Here is a 14,432-nt window from a genome sequence, read left to right on the forward strand (position 1 = left end):
TGCTCTGGTACAGTTTTTTTTTTTTTTTATCAGTCAAGTCAACTTAATCAGGATTGTGCATGTTGAAGACCTGACTGGTCGAAAACAAATGAGATGTGTTCTAACATCCTCAAAAATAATCTCAGCTCTTGAAAAGTTTCAGGAATTAATGTTTTCTAATGATCTCTTTTTTGGAGGAAATGTTATTTATAATTCTGGTAATTAAATGTCCAGTAAGTGGCGCTAAATGAAAGGTTAATCCCCTATTGCATTTGAAAATAACGTACCACTGCCAATAAAAACCCTACCTTAAACGTAACCGATAGTGTTAACAAAACCAAACATGAGAGAAAAACACATTTGCTGAAGGACTGTAACCATTGCATTTTAGCTTGCTCAAGTTTTTGAGCTTTTATCATGACATGGTTTTTACAGGACTTTTACCCGACCACTCCACATCGCAAGTGCAGTGCTATATCAGGAGAGCTATTGAGCGCACTTTCTACGTTACAAAAGCCATACATACAGTAAGGAGCTGATTATTTGATGCATCTGCCAAAATGTCAAAAATCATTTATAAATGATGCTCTATTGTATTGTTAGTGCAAGGAACTGTGCGAAAATAAGTTTTTATTAATCGATAACCTGCCCCTGTAATCATAATTAGAAAAGGTATAAAAGTTGTTGGTGTTTTACTGCCACTAGTGGTCATTTTACCTGAAAACTTAAGTGAGTTGTATAGGTACATTTTTGGAGTTCTGCAAAAATGTAGGTAGAGGCCTTTGTTTTCAGCGAGTATAGCGTGTTCCTGATTGTATCAGTTAGATCCCGACTCCGATTTGCCAACAATGTTGGATTCTTCCTGAGAGGGTCAACCTCCATTTGAGATGTATCTAACGGCTGACTTTCTCCAGGTATTATAGGCTTACTTTTTAATGCCTCAGTAATCAATGTTCAGTGGGACTGCATGCTTCCAGTGTGTTGACCAATCACGTTTTTAACCTAATTGGTCAAGAAGTGACATTACTCCGTTTGCTTTTGTTATAAATGGCTTTTGTAATGTTCAATGTAGCTGGATGCTGCTTTTGGAGACCAAAGACAGTCTAGTTCATCTCTCTTTCTCTCCCCGTGGACTGTCTTAAAGGGCAACCATCATTACTTCAAATTATGTTATTATGTCTAACAGTGTCGCCTGGCGCTGCCAGCACCATTTTTCTTTCTCCCTCTCAAAGTCTCTCCCCCTTTCTCATTCCCTATTTGACACACACACACACACACACACACACAGTCACACACTGCTTGTCAGCTGCTTAGGCGCCTTCCGATTTAATAACAGTCCATTTCTCTCAGTCTCCTTCTCTCTCGCTCTTTTGGACTCAGTGCTCCATAAACAAGAGACCTCCTGTCTTGTCCTTGAAGTCATTAAGATTGCTGCTTAGCCACAGGACCCTGATGTAGACATAACAAACGCTACAAAGGCTGATGTCTCGAGACCTCAAAGCCTTTGTCCTGTTAGATTCACAGTGTGGCATGTTTTTAATCGCAGCATGGACGCGACGCAAACTCCCTTACCATCGCTTGCCGAGTCTACAGGCATTGATATTGAAATGCTTACAAGACACAGGAGAGTTTTGTACACTCGATGCAAACGTGTCACCTCTCTTCACAGCTGTGGGAGTTGAACCCCGGCAGGCTGAAGCAGCTGTCCGCTGTCGGCTGTTGGCCTTGCTATGTGGCATCTGTTACGGATATTTCTTCTCATGTGCCTTGACCTTCAAGCCTCTCTTGAAGAGAAATAAAAAGACCTGTTCTTCATTTCACTTTCTTACCCTCCTTTCTATTCTCCATCTGTCTCAACAGAGATAAAAGCACATAGCACTCCTTTTGAACCAACATGGTGATGGTGCTGGAGCCCTATCTGGCCCGAGAAAAAACGGAAAAAAGAGCGCCGGCCCTTTGAGTATCTTGTTTTCTAAACCAGGAATCGCTAACATCAGTGACTGGTTGTCCCAAACACAGTGATGAAGGTCTTTTTTAAGGTCCTCTGTGGAACTAATTGGGCCAGGGAAGGGTGGTCCACACATAGATTTTGTCCCAAACACTTTTTGGTTTTAGCAGCAACCCTTACTAGATTGAAGTAACAGCATGGACTCCCTTCCATTACAATGAACAAAGCTGTCTAAAATAGTGGTTCTCTCCATTTTTTACTTCAATTTGTTCCCACCCCCCACTATTCGGTATTCTATTATATATCAAAGTTACCATGGTATTGCTATCTGATACCATCCTTGTACCATTATACCACTACACATTTTTGTAAGGGTCTGCACAATATTTTCCTCTTGTTTCCTCTATATTGTACATCTTGTCTTGTATGTTTATCTTGGGAGTAACTATTAGAGTCAAACTCATTGTAAGTGTAAACTTACTGTACCTGTCCAATACATTTTTGATTCTTTTCTTTCCCCTATCCAGCCCCGCCCCGCCCCAACACACACACACACACACACACACACACACACACCGCCCGTCCATAGATTACGTAACCCCCCCCCCCCCCCCCCCAAAAAAAAAACCCCACACTTAAATAGTTGTTTTTTAGGCTAGTTGTTTTATCATATATATAAAAAAAATTGGTCTCAAATTAAGGCCCCCAGGTTGAGAACCACTGGCCTAGAACATACTGAAATGTGTGAAGTTTTGGAGTGACACAGTCAGTCTCTCAAGCCGGAGAAACGTTAGGTGTTTTTAGAGTGATGCCATATTGGATAAAAGGGGTAATAGAGATTCCTGCAGTCAGCTGGTACTATACTGAAAGTAAAGTAAGTTACTTTAAAGAGAGCTGTTTCAGAGCCTGCCTCAAATATTGACTTTATTCCACTCAAAATGTACAGTGCTTTGAAATTAATTTTGCTAAAAGGAGATTTCTCTGTGCCAGAGGTTGCACATTATCGATTTTTCATCATTGCATTTTGCATCAAAATGAAGCCAAATATTTGGATTAAGTCACAAGAGAATTAATATTGACTGAGATATTAAGTCTATACTGTACATCAGGAGATTTTGAGTCAGTTCTGATAGTTCTACTGACAGGTACATGGTTTTTTGAACATTGAGCCATGCACCATTGTCACGTTAATAAAATACCATGGTACAGGCATGATAGGTACTTTGTTGTATACAGGCTTATTCTGCTTGACCTGAGAAGTGCAGCATGGTTTTATAGGTAAAGGGATTGAAGCCATTTTGTTTTTCTGATACTCAAAACTTGCCCTAATCTCTGTTTCTTCCATCTCTCCTAGTGTGTTCTCGCTGTATTTGCTGCCCTCTCACATTTCTGAGCAGATTTAGGCGACAGATGTTGCTCCAAGTGTGTAAAAGCATGTGCATCGTCACATTGGACAGTGGTATATGTCCTGGATGTGCCCACAGGGTGAATGCCCTTCAGGAGAGACCGGAGGAGAATATTAATGAGTCCATTAGGACACACATACGCATGCTGACCCCTCCTGTCCAAAAAGACAAAAGCAAAATCAAGGTTAAGTGCATGAATGTGAATGCCTGATGTGCATTTCAATGAAGTCAGTGCAAACTTAAAATTCAAAACTATCTAATTGAAAGAATTAAGCATGAGAACAGATTTTACCCTCAGGCTGAAGTTACCATTGATAACTGAACATTAATAACTGAATAACAGCACTACTGAATCTACTGAATCTAGAATCTTGCACACTAAATACCTACATACTTCTTTATACAGTTCTATGTTTTTCCTGTTGTTCATTTTACACACAGTTGTGCCAGAAAGTTTGGTTGGCCACTTAACCAACACTTAAAAAGTATAAATGTCAGATTCTCAGAGTCAAACTCCTTGTAAGTGTAAACTTATAGCTTGTTTCCACCGAGCGGTACGGTAGAGCACAGTACGGTACGCAATTATTTCCGTTTCGATTGTCAGAAGTTGTGAATGGTACCAAAATCTTGAACCACACCACTTTTTTGGGACCGCTTTCTTCTTCACTTGAGAATGACGTTGATCGCTACACCACGCCTACCAAGTAAGGGTGCTGTTGGCAGTGGAAACGCAAGCCAGATCAGGGTTTACCGTCCCAAATCGTACTGTAATGTACTCCCCTGTACCGCTCAGTGGAAACGAGCCATTACAGTACCCAACCAGTAAATATCTGATTCTTTTCTTGTATAAACTTACCAATCAGGCAGAGCACAGCTGTTTTTGTGTAGGGGAGAGCGGGGCACAAAGTAACGCTTTTTGACTTTCTCAGTTTGTGTAAATCTACTTATGGTTCAGAGTATTTATTTTTTCCCACATTAATTTTAAGTGTTTTTGTTTTATTAATACAATATATACTTTTTTTCTTGATATACCCCGAAAGAATGGAAGTGAAATGTGACAACATGCCCCATAGGTGGGGTACATTGTAACATGTGTGGGGCACATTGTAACATAACATATGACAGCTTAAAATGTTATCTGATCTAATAAAAAAAATATACAAAACAAACTAAAATATTTTCTGAAATACAATTAAAAACTTTTTCATATAAAATAATGGCAAATTTTAATAATTAAATATAAACTCATTTTTGAGTTTTGACTACGAACACATGAAAACACAACTATACAACATAGTTCAAAACAAATGAATAATTAGTCATTTCTGAACATTGACTCTCAGTCTTTATTCACCTTTTTCTCACGTTTTCTCAATAAAATTAATAAAAGTATAGAATATAATAGCATATTTCTAATAGGGGCACATTGTAACGCAGTGTTACAACATGCCCCCGCCTACACAACTGGGATTTAAACCCTGCTAGTGTCTTCTGCTAGTTAGCGAAGCATTAATGTACTATCTCAACTGTTAAATAACATCTTGGAGATTAAAATAATATCAGATTTGTCTTATTTTAAATAAACACAAAAAATAGACATGAAAAATTTACTTAAGTAATAAATTTACTTTTGCTATGGTTTAATAAATGTCTATGGATATCTTAAAAAAAAATAAAAAAAAATTGGCGGAATATTTTTTTTCTATATAGTGTTGATATGGCAACTAGTAAATACACCAAGTTTCGTTATCCAAGCATGTGCGGAAGTATTTAAAACAAGCATGTTACAACTAGCCCCGTGTTAGGTTGTGCCCCGCGCTCCCCTATCTCTGAAAATACTGAGTGGATTTCAGGGTCAGCAGAAGTTTTTGTCAGAAGCCTGTGTTCCACAGGTGATGACAGCATTAGCTTAAATGCTAGCATGGCGTGTGAGAATGATGGGCTTTTACTAAAAAAAAACTGGTTTGGCACAAAGCTGGGAATTTATTAACATTTTTCATTATCTAGTCAGTTTGCCAAGGATTTGTGTGTGTGACTATGATCATTCAGTCTGCTAACACTGTCTTGCCTAAATTAATTTACAAATAGCATGTCCATGGTAACAATTTCTTTCGTTTCATTCTCCAAATTTCACAATATAGTAGAATAATCTGTACAAATCTTTGTTGAGCACTGATTGTAGTTAGCATAGAGACCTCCTTCGGTTTCATTCAAAATAAACTTTTTTTGACACATACTTTCATTAAGCAATGATTTGGCCCATCCTCCACAAAAGCAATCTCAGAGTGGCAGTTAGAAGACATCGCATGGCTCCTCCGAGACTTCTCTCATTGAGAGTTCCGGAATCCGTGTCTGAAAATGAAGCCCTCATAACTCTCCTCATTCTATCATTGTTTCTGTGGAGACAGCCTGACAAAAATGTCAACTCCCAATATCTTCCTCATAAAACTCTGCAGCTCTAATAGAGGGATGTAAATCAATTACGTCAGAATTCATTTAGAAGAGCCGGGCTAGATGGAACCCCTGGCGCCGGAGATTTGATCACAGAAGGCAAGAGTACACTGGCATTGACTCGCAGTTGATTCTAGATTTTGAAAGATTGTGCTTAAAGCCGATGTTGCTTGTTTTTGAACAATATGACATTCTTTTGGTGTGTGTGTGTGTGATGTTTGCCCAGTCTCATGCATTCTCTTGATCATGTGTCTGTTTGTATAAAGGCTCTTTGTGCATATTGGGCTGAATTGATGCTGATTGATTTCGACAGGGTCTGGAGGATAGGGGATGTTGTGTGTAGATCTGTGTGTGTGTGTGTGTGTGTGTGTGTGTGTGTGTGTGTGTGTGTGTGTGTGTGTGTGTGTGTGTGTGTGTGTGTTTGTGTCGAAATACGTGGTAATCTGGCTGTGAGTTGTTCCAGGGGTGGTTGGTCATTCTTGGTATCTCTTGATAATCTTAGTTAGTTTCTCTTTCCTTGGTTCTCCCCTCACGCTTTTAAAGAAGGGCAAGAGATGGCCTTTTCTCTGTATCAGTACCCCATGCAGTGGCAGAGGGTGTCAAACTTGTTGTTTTTAGCTTGCCCCATATACCAAGGAAATAAAGCAATCAAAATGGTGAGACTTAGCTATGTCATACTTGTCATTGTGTGCACTTCATTAGACATTTTCCTTTTCTTGTAAGTGCCTTCATCTCTCTGTGTGTGTGTGTGTTTCAACGTCATACTGTCAGGATGAAATTGCTGCAAAATTTGACCAAAATCACGTTTATTTTATTTTATTTTTTTTTGAATTAATGAATGAATAACAGGACCAGTAGCATTTCCTTTAGAGTAAGTTTCAGTGTAGTGTGATTACAAACCACTCATTAATGTAATTCTCAGCACAGTTAGCTAATCGTTACAGTACAGGAGAACCATGCTGTTAAAACTGCTGTGACTCACGATTGGTCATGTACATTCTAATTCTGATTTTGCAGCACCACAATAGAAAAATAAACTGTAACCATGTTACAATCATGAGCCTGGATCAGTATAGAACCGTAAAAAGAGCAGTAACCAGTCAGCCCAATGGTGAGCCAGGCCTGTGCTAAGGGAAAATAATTATGAAACACATTACATCTTCTTTGGTTACTTTGCAGTTCGGTGGAAGAGACATGATAACCTAGTCCTAAGTTCTTGATATTGGGTAATGTTTGTCCAACTTGAATGATCTTTTTCCATCCATTCTTTAAACTCTCCATTTTGCTTTCCTAGGATGTCTCTCTAGGCTATCTGTTTCCAGGTAGCCCCTTATGTGTCACAGAGCCCTGACAACTTTTCCCATAGCGGCTCTGTTAGGTAGGAACACTCTGCTTCTATTTGTTTAAGTCTTGAGCCGCAATTGGACAAGGTGCTCTTGCCCAATTATTTGGTTGTTTAAAGCATTCATGCTCCATTGTTGAAGACATCTGGAGTTGAGAAAGAGGCCCTAGGGTACAACGATGTGTAGTCACGGGTGTTTGTGTAATGATGTAAGAGCTGACGGGAAAGCTCTCCTTGAACCAAGTGAGTAAATAGCCAGAACTGGCAAGGTAGACACACTTGGAAGAGATCTCTGAAAGACATAAACCAAGAAGGCACTTATACCGAAGAGGTCGACTCTGCTACTGATGTAGTCTCCTCAGAGCAGCTAAAGGGGCATCCCGAGTCTCTCCAAGAGAGTTACTCCCAGGAAGGAAGTTTTGGAGTGCTGGAGAGAGGGAGAGAGCTTCATTGATGAATGGACAGGGACAAAGGGAGGTAGGGAATGATTGAGGGAAAGAGACTAGGAGCGTGAGTGACATATCGGGAGGATAGCGACTAAGCCTGGCATGCCGCATTGCATAATTACATTTTCTGTTCAAAGAATATCGGCAATCAATAATGTAATTCATAGAGAGGCCATAGCATACCCTCTCATTGGCATTCACTGCCATGCCCGAGCCGCTATCCTGAAGAATTAGAGCAGCGAGGAGCAGAAGGCAGTTTGTCATTGAAACAAAAAGTCACCCATTGTTCATATCAGAATATACTTACCCAGCATGCTTGGAGAGAGAGAGAGGGGCCTTGTAAATTGCATTATGTTTTGAGTGATGGCTTTTAGGCAGTGTGTCCTTGTTACCGTAGTGTGGTCAGCACATCGGCAGGCTTGAAAAAAAAAAAAAAAAAAAAAAAAAACAACGTGGCCCGTTTCTCGTTAACGTCTCGCTGTGATTTTAGTCCTTTCTTAGTCATTTTAGTGCTCTCTTCAGCTATTCTCTTCCTTCTCTTCTAGTAACTCATTTTTTGTGTCAGTCTAGATTTAAAATGGCAGTCAGCCCCAAGTCCTGCCATAGTGAGTTTTTAGAGTTTGGACGTGGACGACAGCTGTGAGGCTGATCTCACGTCGTCTCTTCACCTTCCAGTGCATCCCCGACATCCCACAGCCAGGAGCCGAGGGGTTGAGATCGCCTCTGATAAACTCACACAGAGGCCACAGGGTGCTGGGTTGTGTGCCGTGCTTCCTAACCCCTCCAGCCCATGTACCCAGTCAGAATAAATTCTCATTCAACACAGCCATATCTCTGGCATCCTTGATGACCAAGAGGTTTGGATTCCTGTAAGCACCCCAATCCTCTGGTGTTGTAATTTCACAGCTAATAGGAGCCTTAGAGCCCTGAGCAAGTAGGCGAAGGGGTCTAGAACTCCTGTGTTGGGTTGAGTCTAGATTAGTTCGGCCTACCTGTGGGACACAGTTGCCTCGGTGTCTCTGACGGAGCGATGAAACAGCTCACCGTCTCTGGCTGCCAGCGCCTTGTCCGCAGCCTCTTTGCCTCTGTACTTAGCGCTTTAGCCTTCCACTCACCGGCCAATCAGGCCTTGTTTATTTATTTAGCCCCTCATACATGTTTAATGAGGGAGGGAAAACTGATCCCAGAGCAGACAGGCTGTAAATACCGCTGTGTGGGGGGGCTGTTTTTCTCTCTAATGGAGTAGAGTTTTTTGAGCCAGATTGGTTTATACAGGATTTAATGACTTGGTTCAGCCAGAGATCGCAGGCTGGTGTGTTACTGCTTTTGTGTGTGTGAGTGTATGAGGTTGAGTCTTGTGATTTGCTTGTGTGCCTCAGGTTTTAAACTGTAGTTTGACCCTCATGATTTGTGTATGCTTGTGTTCTCACTAGGGCTCTTATAGTCAACCGATATGGATTTTCAAATGACTTATTTCAATACAGTTAACTAGAGAGATGTAGGGTAATACAATTTAATTATTATTGGGATACAGATATACCCTGAAATAAAAAGAGATTTACGCAATATTTAGCACGAAATTCTCTTAGGAGATTTTGGAACTGACAGAAAGTTAAGACTTCTATTAATCAGCCAACAGATTCAAAGCCACACAGCTCACATTATCAAAACACTTACCCTAAACACTTTCTCATTATTTTTCTGTTACAGCAATGGCTGAGTGGGAGAAAGCTGAGCATCATGACCGGCCAATTGGTGACAGGCACCGCAGAGCGGCCGAAGAGTCCTACTGGGCCTACTCAGGTGAGCAAACTACACTCACTCATACATAGAGACACTTCTGAAAGAGTAACATTTAAATGTTTCTTTTGTGACAGTCATTGTGTTCTGCTACCACTAAAACACATAAACGTCCTCTGATAGACAGCTGGTCTTTCATCCAGAGCTGTCCACCACACCCCCAGAGGCCTCGCCTTAGGGTCTCCCCTGGCTTTTGCTTTCATGAATGCTTTGCTGTTGAGAAAGTGACTCATGTTGTCCCTCTGAGCAATATTTGAAGAAGAATAGCATTAATCTTTAACTGTGCCACCAAGCCCGCGGCAACCAATGATATTTATTTTATTTTAAATGCTTCCCCTTTTCCCTGCCGTGGGTTTCTGTTGTTTGCCAGCGTGACGGGTGGCCCCTTGCACAGATGTGGCCACCAACAAACACTTGGATACCTGCACTTTTGTGATCTTGTGGTCTTTATTGTATTTTTTGCTAACATCCACCATTTAATGTCCCACAGATGAGCAATTCATTGTGAATAGTCAATGCATTCAGGGCCAGAGTAGTGTTGGTAGTAAAGTCTTTTTGTATTAGGCGGTATGTGTATGCTTATATACTCTATTAAATTCTCTACTGAAAAGAGCTGAGATTGTAGTGTAAGAAGTCACAACCTCTATGTGTGTGTGTGTTTGTATGCATATATTATCACATAAAAGACACCTTCAGTCAAAGGATCTTGATGTTTTAGTGTTTTTATACATCTATTTCAAGTGATAATTATACAGTCTTGCATTTAAATATTTCCTGCAGGCTGACATTTGTCATCATTCTCTAGTGCACACGTTTGGATGTCTATGTTGGCATTGTGTGCCAGTGTCAGGGACTCAGGGAAGCAAATGTAGTACTGTAGCTTGCTAAGCTGTAAGCTACTCGTGATGTAAAGTAGTTCAACTAGTCAAGTCACCCTTTTGAAAACGTGTGTAATTACATGTAGTTACTAAAAATATTTGGCAACACTACAAGAAACCATTTAAAAAGACAGTGAGAATCTTGCACTCTACCACCAATTCTTGGAAAAATGAGCTTGTTACTGGAAAGCTTCGGTCGTGCTACTGAAAAATAGTAGCAATAGTTCTTTTTTTAGTTTTTTAATTAATTATCTTTTTAATTTATTTACTTTTTGGTTGTTGCTATGAATTTTTTTGTTACAGGAGTCTTACGAGATACCCTTCTTGCTTAGTCCAGAACTGTAGGTTAAACTATGTTAAACTAAACAATGAACTATGTTAAAAGCTTTCCCATCAACCCCTGCTGTTCAGAGACAGGAGATGCTCCGTGCGCTTCGGTCAGGGGTTTGATGGGGTGGGTCACTGGGGCATCTGTGGCATCACCCAGAGATGCTGTGTCGTGAGATTTCTCTGGTATCAGCCTGTGTGCGGAGAAAGGGAGAGAGCGCATGCTATTTTTAGTCAGGCAATAGTCACAAGTACAGGCAATTAGTACATTCTAATTTGCAAGTAAGTTTTAATCAGTAACCTGGTGAAAAGAAGAGAACATGATGCCACATTATGAGGAAACTAGATAATTCAGAAATAGACAACAATTAAAAATATTACGGAAGAGAACCGAAAACGTCCTACAGTGGCATTTGAGTCAATGACATGCCACTCATTTTTATTCAGAAAACAAATGAAAAAGAATTTCATACATACGGTGACTTGAATACACCTCTTCTATGATGAGAATGTTTTCAATTTCTTAATTAAAATAAAAAATGTTGGGGAGAGACTCTGTGTCAAGGTTGGCAAGTCTCAAAATATTTGATAATTTTGCCTTTTTAATGACAATGCAAGGCTAGTTTAAATAATGATTAAGATGTGTATACAAAAAAAAAAAAAAAAAAAAATTCTTAAAGATGTTTCTTTTCCCCAAAACCATATGAAAGTTTAGATTCTTTATCATAGACACTCCATGTCACTCACAAATTAGTTCAGACCATGGCTGTCACAATGCCAAAATGTATTCATTGGTACTGGCTTGAGTCTGTATTCTTGATAATACCAGTATCACAATTTTTTTCTCATTATCGACTTGGCACAGAAGTACTGGCATTTTTGATATCCCTAGTTCAGACGATCTTACAAATCCCTGTTTTGCTAATGGCAATGTTTTTTTTATTTTTTATAAACACAAATCAATGCAACTGTAGACAGAGTCAGCGTGTGTTCTTGAGTCAAATCTGCCCGTGGGTTTCTTACGCACATCAAGGGTCCTAGAGTGTTAAGCCTTAAAAACTGTGATTGCGTGGCAAGATATCGTAAAGTGCATGTTTACACTCACCCGTATGTATTTATATCTCCACACATGTTTTCTGGTGGTTGTGCGTTCATGTTTTCAAGCACGTACTGCCCTGAATTCCTTTGGTCGCTGAACACCTATCGCTTCTTGTGAGCAGAATGTTGTTGACGAGCCGAGATGACTTTGTCCTGCAGGCAGATTTAATGAACTCGGCAGATGATCCTCACTCTGAGAGCGGCTCGTCGTCCTGTCGAGTGGCTTTACTCTGTTCGCGCCTTGTAAAGCTGCCGCGCTCATACCCTCCGGTTACTCATCATTCTCGGTTTGCCCAGTTACAAAGCCCTTGCTGTTTTTGCATCAAGCTCCATTATCAGTTTATTTATTGCTCCCTAAAGAGCCCTGGAAATTATGCTTGATCAAACAAAACCCCTAACAACATGTCTCACGACTTCTGTGGGCTACAGGGCCCACTGGGCCAAATTTAGCTCGGGCAGATTACGCTTAAATATCGTTAGTTTTTCGCATATTTCAATGTGGAATTGGTGTTAACAGAACAGCTCAAGGCATATCTTCACTGTTATTGTGGTCCAGTGGAGTTTCTTTGTGGATGGGGCTTTGGCAAAGGATTGTCATTGTTTTTCTGGCATCTACTGTATAACAAAAATGCAGTGAAAGTCACCATATCTCTTTAAAATTGTATCGTTTATAAAGCTTTTATCGATTATACATTGCCAAACACTCTCATGGTGAAGTATTGTGTAATCATCTCAACATCAATAATGTGCTGTTAAACATACCCACAAACCGGCAGATTTACATTTATTTGATGTTTAAATAGCGCAGTGGTGAGCGATGTTGAAATCCAGTCCAAAACCCATGCGGGTTCTGTTTCGAGATGCATTACGCATTGTAATTTAAAGCACTTAAGCAGTCGCATGTTGGCAGTGAAGCACTATTATCTTTAAGGCATCTAAATTGAAAAGCCTCTCACAAAAATGTGCTAGATTTGGATTGTAAACAAAACAAGCATCTCTGAATGATTAATGAACTTGGAGAAGCTGCTCTCTGGCTAAGCATGGTATCAAAAACATTGTAAGAAGATCAATATCGTCTTCCAGGAAGCGTGTGCCAGACCCCAAAATACATTTTCTGTATGACCGTTCTTGACAGACACTTATCAAATGTTGAATGCAGGGCTGCAGTAGCGTTATGATCTCTGCTTTCTACCCTCTGTCTGTTCGATGGATATTAATTTTAAAGCCTTTGTGTTATCAGCAGTGCTTCCATTAATAGATTTTAATTTAAAGGACGGAAAATGTACTGCTCCTTTCTTTTCATGACATCCCACATAAGGTAATTTCATCCCCAGATGCCACCTTTGAATGAACAGCTTACGGCTACGAAACTCTATAGAAGGCGGTATGAAGATGGAATTTGATATGGTACCTCTGCTGTGCCACTTCTGATTGTTAAAAAGGCCATCAATTGGTCAATGCTTTCACGTCTCATGATTTGCTTGCATAAGTTAAGCTGTAAATTTACACTTAAAGGAGCTGTTTGTGCAAAAATGAAAATTCTGTTATTCACTAACCTTCATGTCCTTCCGAACCTAAATGCATTTCATTATTCTACGGAAAAAAAAAATTTATATATATATATATGAAGTTTTTGACTTTTATTATGGACAAAAACAGTTGAAATTGCCTATACTTCAAATTATCTTCTTTTTCCGTGTGACATTCGTAGTCAAATCTCTATTTGAACGATTGTTTGTTAACAGACAGTGCATCTTGTTAGTCTCCCAGATCTTCTGTTCACCTCTCCGCAGGCCTTCATCATCATCGTCTACCCCCTTCCCATCATTCTCTATTACCTCTGAGCTCAACGTTGCCAGCTTTTGTTTAGCAATGTTGGCAACCTGGACACAGATGTTGACCCGCTCCAGATGTTGTGCAGAGCACAGCAGGTCGACCCTCATGTTTGCTATTTACACTTAATCAGACAGACAAAGTACTTCCTGTGGTGTATGAGTGAATGCAGTATGCAGTTTGTACTGTAACACATTTAAATGAGTACTACACAAGTAACTCCCACTATAAAATATTACATTTAAAGAAACTCATAATTAAAAGTGTACTACATAGTTCACATTTAAAGGTGTGACACTTATCTCCCACTATAAAAATGCTACTTTTAAAGAAACTAATAGTGTTTTTGATAAAAGTCAGGTTTTTGTACATGCGGCGGGCCGTGTTGAGATCACATGACCTGCCGAATACTACTCACTTCCATCTTGATACACACGTATTCTTGTACATTTTTGTCACAATAAATTATGTGAATCATGTGTGACCAATATGTCTGTAAATAGGATAGGTCAACTGGAAACGATTATTTGCGATGTCTCCTCCACATCAATAGGTGTCAATGCAATTGTTTTACATCATAAACACAGCATAAAAGCTGTGTCTGACATCGCATACTGTCTGGGTTTGTACTAGATTAGAATAAGAACTTACTTCACGTACATAAAAAAAATAAAAAATAAATGTTCTTTATAGTATAGATGTGTGTTGTATGAATAAAATCCGGATGTACTACATCTGCCATGTTGTAATCGTCATGTAACAACTCCTCATCTGTGTCCTCACATATTGTTTATCTCCTACCATACAGTTGGGAAGAAGGGATATTCAGACACAGGGAAAGTATTACAGTAATTTCGTACCTTTTATATAAATTCAATTAAATCTGAGAAATTCTGATTGTTTTGTATTTGTTATTGAGAAGAA

General features: G+C 39.7%; 1 protein-coding gene across 1 annotated transcript in view; it reads left to right on the forward strand.

The window, feature by feature from the left end:
* The window catches only part of ptprga (protein tyrosine phosphatase receptor type Ga), a 249,405-nt gene that overhangs the window by 56,728 nt on the left and 178,245 nt on the right, over window positions 1-14,432 (forward strand). The window contains exon 2 of the mRNA XM_084395536.1: window positions 9,283-9,375. Within this exon, the coding sequence (XP_084251662.1) occupies window positions 9,283-9,375 (93 nt within the window). The remainder of the gene's footprint in view (window positions 1-9,282; window positions 9,376-14,432) is intronic.

Source organism: Rutilus rutilus (assembly GCF_951802725.1).
Source record: "Rutilus rutilus genome assembly, chromosome: 22".
Classification (NCBI taxonomy): Eukaryota; Metazoa; Chordata; class Actinopteri; order Cypriniformes; family Leuciscidae; genus Rutilus; species Rutilus rutilus.